At 45.2% G+C, this 16,798-nt stretch overlaps 1 protein-coding gene across 4 annotated transcripts in view; it reads right to left on the reverse strand.

The window, feature by feature from the left end:
• Positions 1-2,372: 2,372 nt before the first annotated feature.
• LOC143298155 (tRNA (uracil-5-)-methyltransferase homolog A-like) overlaps positions 2,373-16,798 on the reverse strand; it is a 24,224-nt gene continuing 9,798 nt past the window's right edge. For all 4 annotated transcript variants that reach the window (XM_076610890.1, XM_076610888.1, XM_076610889.1 and 1 more), the window contains 8 exons: positions 15,810-15,880; positions 14,208-14,363; positions 12,718-12,812; positions 9,697-9,905; positions 7,167-7,268; positions 5,330-5,458; positions 4,150-4,249; positions 2,373-3,228 (listed from right to left, as the gene is read on the reverse strand). In XM_076610890.1, the coding sequence (XP_076467005.1) occupies positions 3,108-3,228; positions 4,150-4,249; positions 5,330-5,458; positions 7,167-7,268; positions 9,697-9,905; positions 12,718-12,812; positions 14,208-14,363; positions 15,810-15,880 (983 nt within the window). In that variant the 3' untranslated portion in view covers positions 2,373-3,107. The remainder of the gene's footprint in view (positions 3,229-4,149; positions 4,250-5,329; positions 5,459-7,166; positions 7,269-9,696; positions 9,906-12,717; positions 12,813-14,207; positions 14,364-15,809; positions 15,881-16,798) is intronic.

Raw genomic sequence — 16,798 nt, forward strand, 5'->3', positions numbered from 1 at the left:
GAAACCACATTTGAACTGGAAAAAGGAAATCAAGTTGATACAATTGTCCTCAACTTCTCTAAGGCCTCTGACAAGGTCAGCCACGCCCTGCTTGTCCATAAGTTACAGCGCTATGGAATTAGAGGTCAGCTCAACACCTGGATCAAAAGCTTTCTTAAAGACAGGCAGCAAGCAGTTGTTGTGGAGGGAGTCACCTCACAATACATTCCAGTCTCAGGTGTTCCCCAGGGCTCGGTCCTCTGCCCTTGACTCTTCCTTCCTCACATCAATGACCTCCCAAAGTCTACCAACCATCAAATGTATGGCCAGATTATTTGCACATGACACCATGTGCAACAAAATAATTAAGAAGGAAGCTGACCAACACACACTCCAAGATCTAGTTTCTCTTACCATCTGGGAGAAACAGTGGGCCATGCAATTCCACACGCAAAAAGTGTCCCCCCTTGAGTGCCAGTGGAAAGAGGAAAAAGATCGTACCAAACTACAAACTCCATGGCCATCTGCTGGAAAACATCAACACCACAAAATATCTTGGTGTGAACATCCAAGACGATCTATGCTGAGGATCCCGCATCAATTCTACAACCAACAAAGCCAACAAGACCTTAGGCTTTCTCCAGCGCAACTTAAAGATAGGAAACAAGAAGACAACGGAAACTGCGTACAAAGCCCTTGTTCGACCTATCCTTGAGTATGCTGCGTCTGTGTGGGATCCCTATACAGCCAGTGACATACAGGCCATCGAAAAGGTCCAGCGCCGAGCAGCAAGATGGGTCACAAACCGACATCGACAGACGTCTTGTGTCAACTCCATCCTTAGCTCCCTCTACTGGTACCCCCTACAAGTCAGACTAAAACAATCTCGCCTGGAGATGTTCTACAAGTTCCACCATGGTCTCAGTCTACCTACCAATGCCATCAGACAGCAGACTGAGCTCCAGAAAAAAAAACAACAACACCTGCAACTACTACATCCCTGCCTGGAATGGAACACACTGCCCCAGGAGGTTGTTACAGCCGAGTCGCTGGACTGCTTCAAGTCCATACTCGCCCCCTGCTTGTGACACAACAGAGTAGACTCCCCTCCCACCCCCCCCACCCCCAATCCCCCTACTACCCCCAACACTTCTGTTTAGTCCCCCCACCTGCCAGCAAATCCACCCACCTCCATCTTTTTTTCTTTCTCTCACTCACTTAGCATGTGCAGTAAAATCTGTTGTTCAGGATTCAAGTTCTGGCTGTTTTGGGTGACAATTGATTTTAAGATCACAAACAAGACCTTCCACAACCAGGAGCAGACAGGACAATAATCTGTTTCGAAATATACATTCACTTTCATGTTGATCTGGTTTTGGCCAAAGTATTTCAATGCAATTCTTACTGTCATCTTTTTGTGTACCTTAATTTACTCCAACTTTTTAAACACACACACACACAAAAGAAGTTTAACCTCCTTAGCTGTCAGTTAAAAAATCTATTTCAGAAGCTAGTCACTTGAAAGTTCTGTTTTTCTTGTAGTTTCCAAGTGTGACAAAATTCAGGACCAAATATACTGAAGTATTAATCCAGTGTTCGTGTGTGTGTGTGTGTGTGTGTGTGTGTGTGAAGTGGAGTAATGGCCTAGAGGTAACGCATCCAAATAGGAAGAGAGAGAATCTGAGTGCAATGATTCGAATCACGGCTCAGTCGCTGATATTTTCTCCCCCTCCACTAGACCTTGAGTGGTGGTCTGAACTCTAGTCATTCGGATGAGACGATAAACCAAGGTCCCATGTGCAGCATGCACTTCACGCACGTAAAAGAACCCACAGCAACAAAAGGGTTGTTCCTGGCAAAATTCTGTAGAAAAATCCACTTCGATAGGAAAAACAAATAAAACTGCATGCAGGAAAAATACGTACATAAAAAAAAAGCGGTGATGCTCTCAGTGTAACGACATGCTCTCCCTGGGGAGAGAGCAGCCCGAATTTCACACAGAGAAATCTGCTGTGACGAAAAGTACAAATACAAATAAAAAGAATGGTAAGGAAGGCATGGAAGAGGACAGCATACAGTGGGTGGAGGACACCCCACTGACCAGTGGACTGGGGGGGGGGGGGGGGGGGTACATGCTGGTAAGGCTCCGGGGGCACGGCAGACTCGGTGAGGCACCGGACTCCTGATCCAGAGTCCACCAGTGATCAGGGTTCTCTTCTTCTTCGTTCATGTGCACAGTACCGTATGCAGTGGTCGATCTAGATCATTTCCATGGCATGGTCATTTCTGAATCACTTCACCATCTGAACTCTTTGTCACCAGGGCAAGCACCATCATCCGTACAAAAGAAAAACACGTTCTGGGTCACTCCAACAACATGATTTTAAAAAAATATACATAATTTATTTGCCTCACTTTAGAGTAAATCAAACAAAATTCACTTTCTGCATCACTTCTGCAACACACAATCAAATCCAGTTCTTCTTTGTTCATGGGCTGCAACTCCCACGTTCACTCGTTTTATAAACAAGTGAGGCTTTTACGTGTATGACCGTTTTCACCCCGCCATGTAGGCAGCCATACTCCCGTTTTCGGGGGTGTGCATGCTGGGTATGTTCTTGTTTCCATATCATAACTCACCAAATGCTGACATGGATTACAGGATCTTTAACGTGCGCATTTGATCTTCTGCGTGCGGTATACACACGAAGTGGGTTCAGGCACAAAGCAGGTCTGCACATATGTTGACCTGGGAGGATCGGAAAAAAATCTCCACCCTTTACCCACCAGGCACCACTACTGAGATTCGAACCCGGGACCCTCAGATTGAAAGTCCAATGGACTATTGCGCCCATCCAATCCAGATCAAAGCACGCCTCACTCAAACCCATGTCATCCACACGGATGATGATGATGATGATAATGATAATGATGATAATGATGATGATGATGATGATAATGATGATGATGATAATGATGATGTTGATAATGATGATGATGATGATGATAATGATGATGATGATAATGATGATGATGACGATGAAATGGATACTTATAAAGCGCCTATCCTTGGTCACACCCCAAGCTCTGAGCGCTTTACATGAACGGTTTGGGGAAACGTTTAACCTTCACCGTTGAAACAACAAGACCAGTTCTGAATGGATGGTTTGGGGAAACATATCAACACCAACCGCCTTGACTGCCCGGAACGGCTCACCAGGATGGTCCTCACTCTCCTCCACAACCAGACTGAAACAAAAGGATCATAACGGTATCAGTATCTGTATCAGTATCAGTATCAGTAGCTCAAGGAGGCGTCACTGCGTTTGGTCAAATCCATATATGCTACACCACATCTGCCAAGCAGATGCCTGACCAGCAGCATAACTTAACGCACTTAGTCAGGCCTCTAGGAAAAAAAAAAAAAAAAAAAAAAAAAAAAATATATTTAAAATAAATATAAAATATATAAAAAAAAAAAATATATATATAAATTAATAAATAAATAAAATAAATAAATAAAAATAAATAAAAATAAATAATAATAATAATATAATACTACTACTAAGAATAATAATAAATAAATATAAAATAACAAAATAAAATAAAATAAAATAAAATAAATCAATAAAAAAAAATAATAGAGCTGACAGGTCAGGATATCTGTCGGCATCATTCTGCATCAAACTGGACGTGTTCCTCTGGGGGGACCACACTCCTTTTGTTCAGCAGAATCAGCGACCACTATTGAGAAGCGCACAAAAACAAGCGACTGCCTTTCAGTCATCGATCCACGCCGGTCTCTTGTTTACCTTGGTTCAGCAGTTCTGGGGTTAAACAACACACACACACACACACGCACACACACACACACACACACACATTGTGTTAATACTTGTTGATATGCATATACATATTCTCCTTCCCATGACACCTCATTCAATACACACCACAATCTCTTTAGACCTTTTTCTTATATTTTTTTCTCTGATACATAACATGAATACTTTTTTACACTAATATTCACATGCATTCCCTTTCCTTTATCCACTTCTTTACTCCTTTCCGTCTAAAAACACTCATAGTGAATAGACGTTAAACTGAAGATAAAACACACACACACACACAAGAAAAAACAACAACAAAACTTCCAAAGGAGGAAAGGCTTACTCCAGAAAGTTGATGAGAGCATTTCCACGTGGTTTACACGAAATGTAAACAAGATGTCTGATGGGTTCACAACAACGTAACCTCTGGATCGCCTTTTTGTCTGCAATTATTGATACATAACGCAACAAACTGTTCATTCAAAAAATCAGACAAAACAGAAAGTACCCAAAAACCCCACAAAAAAACCCACAAAACAACAGCAACAAACTTTATACTTTCACACAAGTGCATAAATGCCCAGAATGAAAATTATCTGAAGTTCTAAACACGTATCATAAATAAGCAGACTTGACTTCTTCTTCTGCGTTCGTGGGCTGCAACTCCCACGTTCACTCGTATATATGCGAGTGGGCTTTTACATGTATGACCGTTTTTATCCCGCCATGTAGGCAGCCATACTCCGTTTTCGGGGGTGTGCATGCTGGGTATGTTCTTGTTTCCATAACCCACCGAACGCTGACATGGATTACAGGATCTTTAACATGCGTATTTGATCTTCTGCTTGCATATACACACAAAGGGGGCTCAGGCACTAAGCAGGTCTGCACATATGTTGACCTGGGAGATCGGAAAAATCTCCACCCTTTACCCACCAGGTGCCGTCACCGTGATTCGAACCCGGGACCCTCAGATTGAAAGTCCAACGCTTTAACCATTCGGCTATTGCGCCCATCAAGCAGACTTGACAAAATTCTGTATTTTCAAAACTGATAGCTGGAAAGCATACTTGTCAGAATTTCATTTTATCATCATTATTATTTTCGAGCTGGAAAGCATACCTATACGAATCTGATCAACTACAATGTGGCCTTCACTCACACACACGAACCCACACATGCATGCACCCACCCTAACACCCACCCACACACATGCACACACACACACAAACACACACACAGGTGTTTTTTTTGTTGTTGTAGTTGTTGCTTTTAGTGTAATATTACTAAATAGTAAAAAGACATTAACTAAAGCACGAAAGAAAAAGACGCACAGACTTTTTGAAACCGAGGTCATTAATAAAACAAATATGAATCAACTTTGTGATGAATGGTGTGTGTTTGTGTACAAGTGTGTGTTATGCAAGTGTGTACATGCATACATAACATGTCTGTGTGTGTGTGTGTGTGTGTGTGTGTGTGTGTGTGTGTGTGTGTGTGTGATGATTTGAAACAAGTCTCACTCAGTCCATTTCTGCTGGGGTTGACCACAGCCATCGTCTCGCCGTCCAACTTCAAGACGTCCCCCTCCATCAGGTGGGTCTTCATTAGCTGCCGGGCACTTCCCCACAGGAAGCTGGCGTTCTGCACACCTGTTCCAACAAACAGCCCCTGTTGACATGTGCGTGGCATCGTGCACACCTGTTCCAACAAACACCTGCTGTTGACATGTGCGTGGCATCGTGCACACCTGTTCCAACAAACACCTGCTGTTGACATGTGCATGGCATCGTGCACACCTGTTCCAACAAACACCTGCTGTTGACATGTGCGTGGCATCGTGCACACCTGTTCCAACAAACACCTGCTGTTGACATGTGCATGGCATCGTGCACACCTGTTCCAACAAACACCTGCTGTTGACATGTGCATGGCATCGTGCACACCTGTTCCAACAAACACCTGCTGTTGACATGTGCGTGGCATTGTGCACACCTGCTCCAATAAACACCTGCTGTTGACATGTGCGTGGCATCGTGCACACCTGTTCCAACAAACAGCCCCTGTTGACAAGTGTGTGTGTGTGTGTGTGTGTGTGTGTGTGTAACTCTCCCATAGGAAGCAGGTATTGTGTTCACCTGTTCCAACAAACCCCTGTTGACATGTGTGTGGCAATGTGTACACCTGTTCCAACAACCACTGTTGACATATGTGTGGCAATGTGTACACTTGTTCCAACAAACACCTTTTGACATGTGTGGCATTGTATACACACCTGTTCCAACAAACACCTGCTGTTGATAGGCGTGTGGCATTGTGTACACCTGTTCCAACAAACACCTGTTGTTGATAGGTGTGTGGCAATGTGTACACCTGTTCCAACAAACACCCCCTGTTGACATGTGTGTGGCAATGTGTACACCTGTTCCAAGAAACACCCCCTGTTCACATGTGTGTGGCATTGTGTACACCTGTTCCAAGAAACACCCCCTGTTGACATGTGTGTGGCAATGTGTACACCTGTTCCAAGAAACACCCCCTGTTGACATGTGTGTAGCATTGTGTACACCTGTTCCAACAAACACCCCCTGTTGACATGTGTGTGGCATTGTGTACACCTGTTCCAAGAAACACCCCCTGTTGACATGTGTGTAGCATTGTGTACACCTGTTCCAACAAACACCCCCTGTTGACATGTGTGTGGCATTGTGTACACCTGTTCCAAGAAACACCCCTGTTGACATGTGTGTGGCATTGTGTACACCTGTTCCAACAAACACCCCTGTTGACATGTGTGTGGCATTGTGTACACCTGTTCCAAGAAACACCCCCTGTTGACATGTGTGTGGCATTGTGTACACCTGTTCCAACAAACAACACCTGTTGACATGTGTGGCATTGTATACACACCTGTTCCAACAAACACCTGCTGTTGATAGGCGTGTGGCATTGTGTACACCTGTTCCAACAAACAACTCCTGTTGACATGTGTGTGGCAATGTGTACACCTGTTCCAACAAACACCCCCTGCTGACATGTGTCTGTCATCTCACCAGGGACAAGCTGTTGTGGTGTGTGTGTGTGTGTGTGTGTGTGTGTGTGTGTGTGATGTTTTCTCATCATCTTCTACCTTTTACAGTCAGAACTAAAATGCAGCAGCTTCGTGCCACGACTGTCTCATCCCAGTGACAAGCACCCACACCACCACATCAAGGCCCAGAGAAAATTAAGGGGAGTAAAAAAAAAAAAAAAAAAAATCCTCTGTCTGTCTGTGGGACTCAAACCTGAGGACACCGGACTTCCTCATCAGGCACATTACCACTGGGCCACAGCTCCGTTCCATGACGGTTAGCGACTCACCGTTGACACCGGCATTGAGCCGGGCGTCCTGCACCGCCTGCTGCACCACGTCCAAGCCAACCACGCGGTGCACCAGCGACGACATGGTGATCCCTATGGTCCCTGAAAACACACGGGCCAATCTGAGGGTCCCAGGTTTGAATCATGGTGACGGCGCCTGGTGGGTAAAGGGTGGAGATTTCTAACGATCTCCCAGGTCAACATACGTGCAGACCTGCTGATGCCTGAACCCCTCTTCATGTGTATATGCAAGCAGAAGATCAAATTACGCACGTTAAAGATACTGTGATCAATGTCAGCGTTCAGTGGGTTATGGAAACAAGAACATACCCAGCATGCACACCCCCAAAAGCGGAGAATGGCTGCCTATATGGCGGGGTAAAAACTGTCATACACGTAAAAGCCCACTCATGTGCGTACAAGTGAACGTGGGAGTTGCAGCCCATGAACGCAGAGGAAGAAGAAGAGTCACTGGTGTGCTGCACAGAAAGAGCCACACGACTCTGCTCAGGCAGAAGAGAAACTGAAAGTAGCAGCGGTTAGTCACCTCCCTTTAGTGTATTACCTCCCTTCTGTGCACCCATGCAGTGCCCTCGTCAACAGCCAAATTATTTCCCTTCCCTGACCTGCTGCCAGCAACTGTGACTCAAGGCTTGACCAACATGTTAAATTTATGCAAAGGTCAGGCTTCTATCCCTTTTCATAATTCTTTATTTCTTAAACAGCAGATGTGGTGCAGCTTATACGGATCAGTTCACACTTCGACACCTTGAAACTTCTTCTTCGTTCATGGGCTTCGACTCCCACGTTCGCTCATACGCAGGAGCGGTCTTTCATGTATACCCCTGCCATGTAGGCTAGGTAGTCATGCTCTGTTTTAAGGGTGTGTGTGTCGGGGGGTGGGGTTGGGGGGTGCATGTTTTTGTTTCCACGACCCACTGAACGCTGACATGGAATACGAGATCTCTAACATGCGTATTTGATCTTCTGCATGCGCATACACATGAAGGGGGGCTCAGGCACATATATATGATAGTCAGTCGTGTCCATTATGACCATCAGAACAGCAGAGGAGGCAACTGCTGTTCCGACTATTTGGGCTAGAATTTGATTATAGTGGAGAGTGTCTTGCCCGAGTACACCCCCACTCTCTCAGCCAAGAGGGTTTTAGGACAGTCGGCGTTGGGATGGTTCCCAAAGGCCAACTAGCCCACAAGGCTGCAGCACTAAGAGCCAGTGCAATTTTGCCTCCTAGTTTGAGAGTCATAGTCCTTCACAAAAGACTAAGCGGTAAATGGTTTCCCACTGACTGGAGAAACCATTGATAATACAGCTTTCACTTTGCTGTTGGCTCAGGCACATGCAAATCAGAGAAAAATCTCTCTCCCCCCCCCCCCCTTTACCAACCAGGTGCCGTGACCAGGATTCAAACCCAAGGCGCTTAGACTGAAAGTCCAACGCTTTAACCACTCGGCTATTGAGCCCTAGTGGTTGATAAATGTTAGTTGTCGCTGTTCGTTGTGCAAACTGGAAGCGCATGTGCAAGAAGGCACCTGTGGTTATGAGTGGAGCTCATTACAAAGCCTTGATCTGGATTGGAACCCAGGACAGGCGCAACAGCCCAGTGGTTAAAGCGTTGGACTTTCAATCTGAGGATCCCTGGTTCAAATCTCGGTAACGGCACCAGGTGGGTAAAGGGTGGAGATTTTTCCTATCTCACCAGGTCAACAGATGTGCAGACCATACCTGCTTGTGCCTGAACCTCCTTCATGCGTATACGCAAGCAGATCTTTTTAAATACGCACGTTAAAGATCCTGAAATCCATGTCAGCGTTCGATGGGTTACGGAAACAAGAACATACCCAGTATGCACACCCCGGAAAACGGAGTATGGCTGCCTACATGGCGGGGCTAAATGAAGAAAATGATCATACACATAAAATGTTACATGTCTGTCTGAGCATGTATGTGTGTGTGCCTGAAATCTGATTGAATGACACAGGAAACGAATGATGAGCGCCCAATGACAGCCGTCAGATGGCTCTACCCCAGGTATAGGCAGCCTGTTGTGCATGTAAAGCGCTTAGAGCTTGGTCTCCGACCGAGGACAGGCGCTATATAAATGTCCATAGGAAAACACCACTCAGTTGTTGTGCATTTTATTTATTTAATAATTTTTTATTATTATTTTTTGATTATTTATTTATTTTATTTTATTTTATTTTTATTTTTATTTTTTAGTAATTTTTTATTTCATTTTATTTATTTTATTTTATTTATTTATTTTTATTTATTATTTTTGAATTTGTTTCTTTTTCTTTTTTCTTTTTATTTTACTTTATTTATCTAATTTTTTATTTTCCTCAAGGCCTGACTAAGTGCGTTGGGTTACGCTGCTGGTCAGGTATCTGCTTGGCAGATGTGGTGTAGCGTATATGGACCTGACCGAACGCAGTGACGCCTCCTTGAGCTACTGATGCTGACACTGACACTGACACTGTGCCCGTCACATCTTGCGGCTGACACTGACCGGTGCCGCAGCCGACGTCCAGCAGGGTGTGAGGTCGACAGCCCTGCACCATGTCCTGCACCTGGGTGTACAGGACGCCGGCCCCCGGGGTGTTCAGCTGGAAGAAGGCCTGTGGGGAGATGAGGAACCTGTAGCCCAGCACCTCCTCCGCCAGGTGGCTGTCGCCGTGGAGATGGTGCTGCGAGTGGCACACCTTGCTGCCTCTGCGTCTGCAATCCAACCGGAGAGAAAGAGCCTGGCGTTAGGGTGTGACGTTCTTCATGTGGAGTGATGGCCTAGAGGTAACGCGTCCGCCCAGGAAGCGAGAGAATCTGAGCGCGCTGGTTCGAATCACGGCTCTGCCGCCGATATTTTCTCCCCCTCCACTAGACCTTGTGTGGTGGTCTAGACGCCAGTCATTCGGATGAGATGATAAACCGAGGTCCCATGTGCAGCATGCAGTTAGCGCACGTAAAAGAACCCACGGCAACAAAAGGGTTATTCCTGGCAAAATTCTGTAGAAAAATCCACTTTGATAGGAAAAACAAATAAAACTGCACGCAGGAAAAAATACCCCCCAAAAATGGGTGGCGCTGTAGTGTAGCGATGCGCTCTGCCTGGGGAGAGCAGCCCGAATTTCACACAGAGAAATCTGTTGTGATAAAAAGAAATACAAATACAAAAACAAAAACATGACAGTGAGAAACAACACGCTGTGAAGAGTGTTTAGTGCTCCATCAGCTGTGCAAATCTAACAGTAACAACATGGTGCTGGAGAGGTTAGTGCTCCATCAGCTGTGCAAATCTAACAGTAACAACATGGCGCTGGAGAGGTTAGTGCTCCATCAGCTGTGCGAATCTAACAGTAACAACATGGCGCTGGAGTGGTTAGTGCTCCATCAGCTGTGCAAATCTAACAGTAACAACATGGCGCTGGAGTGGTTAGTGCTCCACTCCATCAGCTGTGCAAATCTAACAGTAACAACATGGTGCTGGAGAGGTTAGTGCTCCATCAGCTGTGCGAATCTAACAGTAACAACATGGCGCTGGAGTGGTTAGTGCTCCATCAGCTGTTCAAATCTAACAGTAACAACATGGCGCTGGAGTGGTTAGTGCTCCATCAGCTGTTCAAATCTAACAGTAACATGGCGCTGGAGAGGTTAGTGCTCCATCAGCTGTGCGAATCTAACAGTAACAACATGGTGCTGGAGTGGTTAGTGCTCCATCAGCTGTTCAAATCTAACAGTAACAACATGGTGCTGGAGAGGTTAGTGCTCCACTCCATCAGCTGTGCAAATCTAACAGTAACAACATGGCGCTGGAGTGGTTAGTGCTCCATCAGCTGTGCAAATCTAACAGTAACAACATGGCGCTGGAGTGGTTAGTGCTCCACTCCATCAGTTGTGCAAATCTAACAGTAACAACATGGCGCTGGAGTGGTTAGTGCTCCATCAGCTGTGCAAATCTAACAGTAACAACATGGCGCTGGAGAGGTTAGTGCTCCATCAGCTGTGCAAATCTAACAGTAACAACATGGCGCTGGAGTGGTTAGTGCTCCATCAGCTGTGCAAATCTAACAGTAACAACATGGCGCTGGAGTGGTTAGTGCTCCATCAGCTGTGCAAATCTAACAGTAACAACATGGCGCTGGAGTGGTTAGTGCTCCATCAGCAGGGTGACGCTGCACTGTAGCAATACGGCCTCCCCAGGGAGAGCAGCGGCAAGAAGTCATACCATGCAATACAACGCAATACAATACAATACAACGCTCACAAGAACACATACATAAATACACACATACACAACACACACACTCACAAAACAAAACAACACACACACACACACACACACTCACACACAGAGAGAAATAGGTCAACTCCAAGGTCGATAAACAAAGATGGATACACACACACACACACACACACACACACACACACAACACACACAACACACACACACACACAACACACACACACACAACACACACACACACACACACACACACACACACACACACACACACACACACACACACACAAAGAGTGAAAGTGGGTAAAGGGTGGAGATTTTTCCGATCTCCCAGGTCAACATATGTGCAGACCTGCTAGTGCCTGAACCACCTTCGTCTGTATACGCACGCAGAAGATCAAGTACGCACGTTTAAGATCCTGTAACTCATGTCAGTGTTCGGTGGGTTATGGAGACACGAAAATACCCAGCACGCATGAACCACGACAGAGTCATCGGCAAGTCGATGTTGGTCGTGTAACGAAAGAAGAAGAAGAAGAGAACCACCAACACTCCATGAAAACCCAAAACGATGCCCATATTTAGACGGAAAAGACTCATTTCAACATTTCCATCCGGAAATATCTGTCCATTGATGCAACATCTAGACTTGTTGTTTCTCTCATTCTCTCTCGCCTTGACTACTGTAACTCTCTATTGTCTGGTTTGCCTGCTTCATCCATTCAGTCCCTTCAGCGCATACAAAACTCTGCTGCCCGACTCGTCCTCAGAAAGAAAAGATCTGAGCACATCACTCCTCTTTTGCAACATCTCCACTGGCTCCCTGTCTCACACCGGATAAAGTACAAGATCAGCACTCTATGCTACAAATGTATTCACAAATCAGCCCCTTCCTATCTCTGTGGCTGCCTTCTACTCTACACTCCATCTCACTCACTACGATCAGCTTCGGATCCAATCCATTTACGCATACCCAGATTCAAACTCTTGACTGTTGGCCGCTGTTCTTTCTCTGTCTCTGGACTTTGCAATTGGAATGAACTTCCTCTTTCGCTTCGTCAAGTCTCCACACTCAGCTCTTTCAAGTCTGGCCTTAAAACCCACCTCTTCCCAAAACAGCCTCTCTTCCCTGCCTCTTTCTTGTCTTTAGTTTCTCCAGTTTTAGAGATATGCGTGCGTGAGAACGACTGGTGTGAAAGCGCTTAGATTTGTCTATGCACAAGATTCAGCGCTATAGAAGTACCATTATTATCATTATAATCACTGTAACCATGAAAACAAAACCAAAGCTACCTGACTCTCAAGTACAGAGACTGGACTGCCTGAGACGCTGGTGACCGACTGCAGTAGAAATGTAGCAGTTCATCTTTGGCTTCATCAATCACGTCCTGCAATCAAAGCACTGATAATGCAAGCTCAAAGGAAATGTCTGTTTTCTCTTTTTTCTTCTTCTGGTTTTTGTTGTTGTTGTTGTTGTTGTTGTTGTTGTTGTTGTTGTTGTTGTTGTTGCTGTTGCTGTTTAAGCGCGTTGGGTTACGCTGCTGGTCAGGCGTCTGCTTGGCAGGTGTGGTGTAGCGTATATGGATTTTTCCGAACGCAGTGACGCCTCCTTGAGCTACTGAAACTGAAACTGTTGTTGTTGTTGTTGTTGTTGTTGTTGTTGTTAATTGATAAGTACTTTTTTTTATCCTTGCAAACAAGGTTCTTTTCCTCCCATTTTCAAAATTCAAAACGCTGTGAACACAGACAAAAAAGAAAAAAAAGTTCATGTGTGTGTGTGTGTTTGTGTGTGTGTGTGTGTGTGTGTGTGTGTGTGTGTGTCTGTGTGTGTGTGTGTGTGCGCTGTGTGTTTGTGTTTGTGGTTTGAACACGCTTGTTTGTGGATGGTATACCTCAATGCATGTACAAAGATATACCGGTAAAACATGTAGGCAAAAGTTTTATTTGTAAAAACACCACCAGCTGCCTGCCTGAGAGGTGTGAATCGTCAGTCTGCATGCATTATGATGATGATGATCATCATCATCATTGTTATCATCACCGTCATCATTTTCATCATCATCAATATGAGCACCATCCTCTTCATTCACATCCCACTGAGGAAGGTGGCAGAACGGTCCAGACCCACAGCGGCCAATACAGTGTCTGTGAGGGCCTGGGTTTGATTCCCAGTCTCACCCTTTCTCTACAGTTTGACTGAAAAAAACCCCAAAACAACCACCCACCCCCGCAACCCCCCCCTTGCCCCCTCTCCCCCCCAAAAAAAAACAACAAAAAATGTGCCTTGCTTATCTGTACAGAATTGTCTTGTCTTGTCTTGTGCTGTCATGTCATGTGGTGTCTTATCGTGTTGTGTCGTGTCCTGTCATGTCTTGTCATGTCTCATCGTGTCTTGTCCTGTCTTGTCTTGTCTCGTCATGTCTCATCATGTGATGCTGTGTCTTGTCCTGTCTCGTCATGTCTCATCGTGTGATGCTGTGTCTTGTCCTGTCTCGTCATGTCTCATCATGTGATGCTGTGTCTTGTCCTGTCTCGTCACGTCTCATCGTGTGATGCTGTGTCTTGTCTTGTCTCGTCATGTCTCATCATGTGATGCTGTGTCTTGTCCTGTCTTGTCATGTCTCATCATGTCTCATCATGTGATGCTGTGTCTTGTCTCGTCATGTCTCATCGTGTGATGCTGTGTCTTGTCCTGTCTTGTCCTGTCCTGTCTCGTCATGTCTCATCGCGTTGCGGGCTGTGTCGTGTCGTGTCCTGTCCTGTCCCAGCGGCGTCTCGCAGACCTGAGTGATCTCCCTGCATTTCAGTTCCGGCACCAGCATCACCTGCCCGGCCTCGTTGGAGCGGATGGTCACCTGGCACCAGGAGCTGCTGGCCTGGTCCGCGCTGTCCGCACCCCGCCTCCTGAACCTGGACTGTGCCAGGAACGACTTGAAAGTCTGCAGCAGTAACGACAGAGGGGGGGGAGGTGCAGGTGGTTTGGCGGAAACGAAACGAAACGAAACGAAATTTTATTTCACCAGGGTAATGAGATAAGCAAGTACACATGCTTTTTTCCACCCAGCCCTGGACAAAGAGAGAAAAAAGAAGAAAACACACACACACACACACACACACACACATACACACACACACACACAAAACAAGAAAACAAAAAAACACGCACAAATTCGCAATTATCAAGTACAGGAAAAAGAGAGAAAAAAAGAATTAAGTACTATTAAAAAAACAACAAAAAAACCCCCACCTTTAAAAGAAGGAAGGTATGGGGGTTTGGGGGGGGGGGGGGTGGTGGATAGTCCATTGACCACAAACAGAATCACATACACATTCGCACACTCGGGGAAACAAATGATACAAGGGGAGATAGAAAAAAAGAAGAAAAAAAAAGAAGAAGTCAGGCATGATATACTACTCACACACAGACAAACTACGACATCAGTGAGACAACCAAACATTATCAGAAGAAAAAAAACCCACAAAAAACCCGCACAGTTATTGACTTGAAGAGAATAAATCAGATATTGTGATGTGTTACCTTTGAGTTTAGGCTTTTAAAAAGGAAAGTTTTGTATGCTGATTTAAATGAGCTGATACTGCTTATATTTTTAATGTATTCTGGTAAGGAGTTCCAAAGTGTCCCCCCTGAGTATGCCAGACTAGTTTTAAACAGATCGATTCTTGGTTTTTTTTATAATGATATTATTTGTATATCTGGACTGATTCAAGGGGAACCGTGCAGTTAGTGAAGAAGGAGCAAATCCATTTTGTATTCGATACATCATAATTGCTTTATTGTATTGCAGTTTGTATGTTAGGGGAAGGATATCAAGTGTAATGTAGTCTTCGGGTGTCAGTGTAGAAGATTTTAGGAGTACAACTTTAAGGGCTCGCTTATGAATTCTGACTAGTGGCTTCAATGTACTGGCGCTACAAAGGTCGAATAAAGCGGAGAGACAGAGAGAGAGCGAGGGAAGGAGAGAGAGGGGGGGGAGGGAGAGACAGACTGATAGAGACAGAGAGGGAGAAAGAGAGGAGGAGGGAGAGAGTGAGAGAGAGAGAGGGGAACTGTGCCAGGAACGACTTGAAAGTCTGCAACAGTAACGACAGAGGGGGTGAGGTGCGGGGGGTTGGCGGAGAGACAGAGAGAAAGAGAGAAAGAGAGGGAGGGAGAGAGAGAGAGGGGGGAGGGAGGGAGAGACAGACTGATACAGAAAGTAAGAAAGTTTACCACAGACACACAGACACACACACACACAGACAACCGAACACTGGGTTAAAACATAGACTCACTTTGTTTACACAAGTGGGTCAAAAAACAACAAAACATATCAATTTGTTTAAATGTCAAACCCTAAGGAAAGGGGGAAATAATGCTCGCTCACCTCAACAATCCCATGATGCAACGGTTTAGTGTTGACCAGTCCCGAACACGGCACGCAAAGCTGGTTTCCACCTGGACAGATTCAGACCCAGGTTTACAGCGCTGGAGACATTTGAACCTTGGTTTACAGCGCTGGACAGATTCAAACCCAGGTTTACAGCCCCGTATCAATTCAAACTCAGGTTTACAGCCCTGGACAGATTTAAACCCAGGTTTACAGCGCTGGATAGATTTCAAGTTTACAGCGCTGAATAGATTTAAACCCAGGTTTACAGCGCTGGACAGATTCCAACCTAGGTTTACAGCCCTGGACAGATTTAAACCCAGGTTTACAGCGCTGGACAGATTTCAACCCAGGTTTACAGTGCTGGATAGATTTCAAGTTTACAGCACTGAATAGATTTAACCCCTGCTTTGCAGTGTTGGGCAGATTTCAACCCATGTTTACAGCGCTGAATAGATTTAAACCCAGCTTTACAGTACTGGACAGATTCAAACCCAGGTTTACAGCGCTGAATAGATTTAAACCCAGCTTTACAGTACTGGACAGATTCAAACCCAGGTTTACAGCGCTGAATAGATTCAAACCCAGCTTTACAGTACTGGACAGATTTAAACCAAAGTTTACATCCCTGGATAGAGTCAAACCCAGGTTTACAGCACTAGATATATTTAAACCCAGGTTTACTGCACTGGGTAGATTTAAACCCAGCTGGACAACACTGGACAGATTTAAACCCAAGTTTACAATGCTGGATAGATTTAAACCCAGCTTTACAGTGCTGGATAGATCTAAACCCAGCTTTACTGTACTGGATAGATTTAAACCCAGGTTTACTGCACTGGATAGATTTAACCCAGGGAAGCAGGTCTTTTCATGCCCAATAAACAAGGCAAGGAACATTTTCCTTCACACACTGTTCACCTCTTTGCTTTTGAAGACAAAAACATCCTGAAACCATTCCACATGTTACCGAATTTGATCCAATC

The sequence above is a fragment of the Babylonia areolata genome, chromosome 23 (assembly GCF_041734735.1).
Source record: "Babylonia areolata isolate BAREFJ2019XMU chromosome 23, ASM4173473v1, whole genome shotgun sequence".
NCBI lineage: Eukaryota > Metazoa > Mollusca > Gastropoda > Neogastropoda > Buccinidae > Babylonia > Babylonia areolata.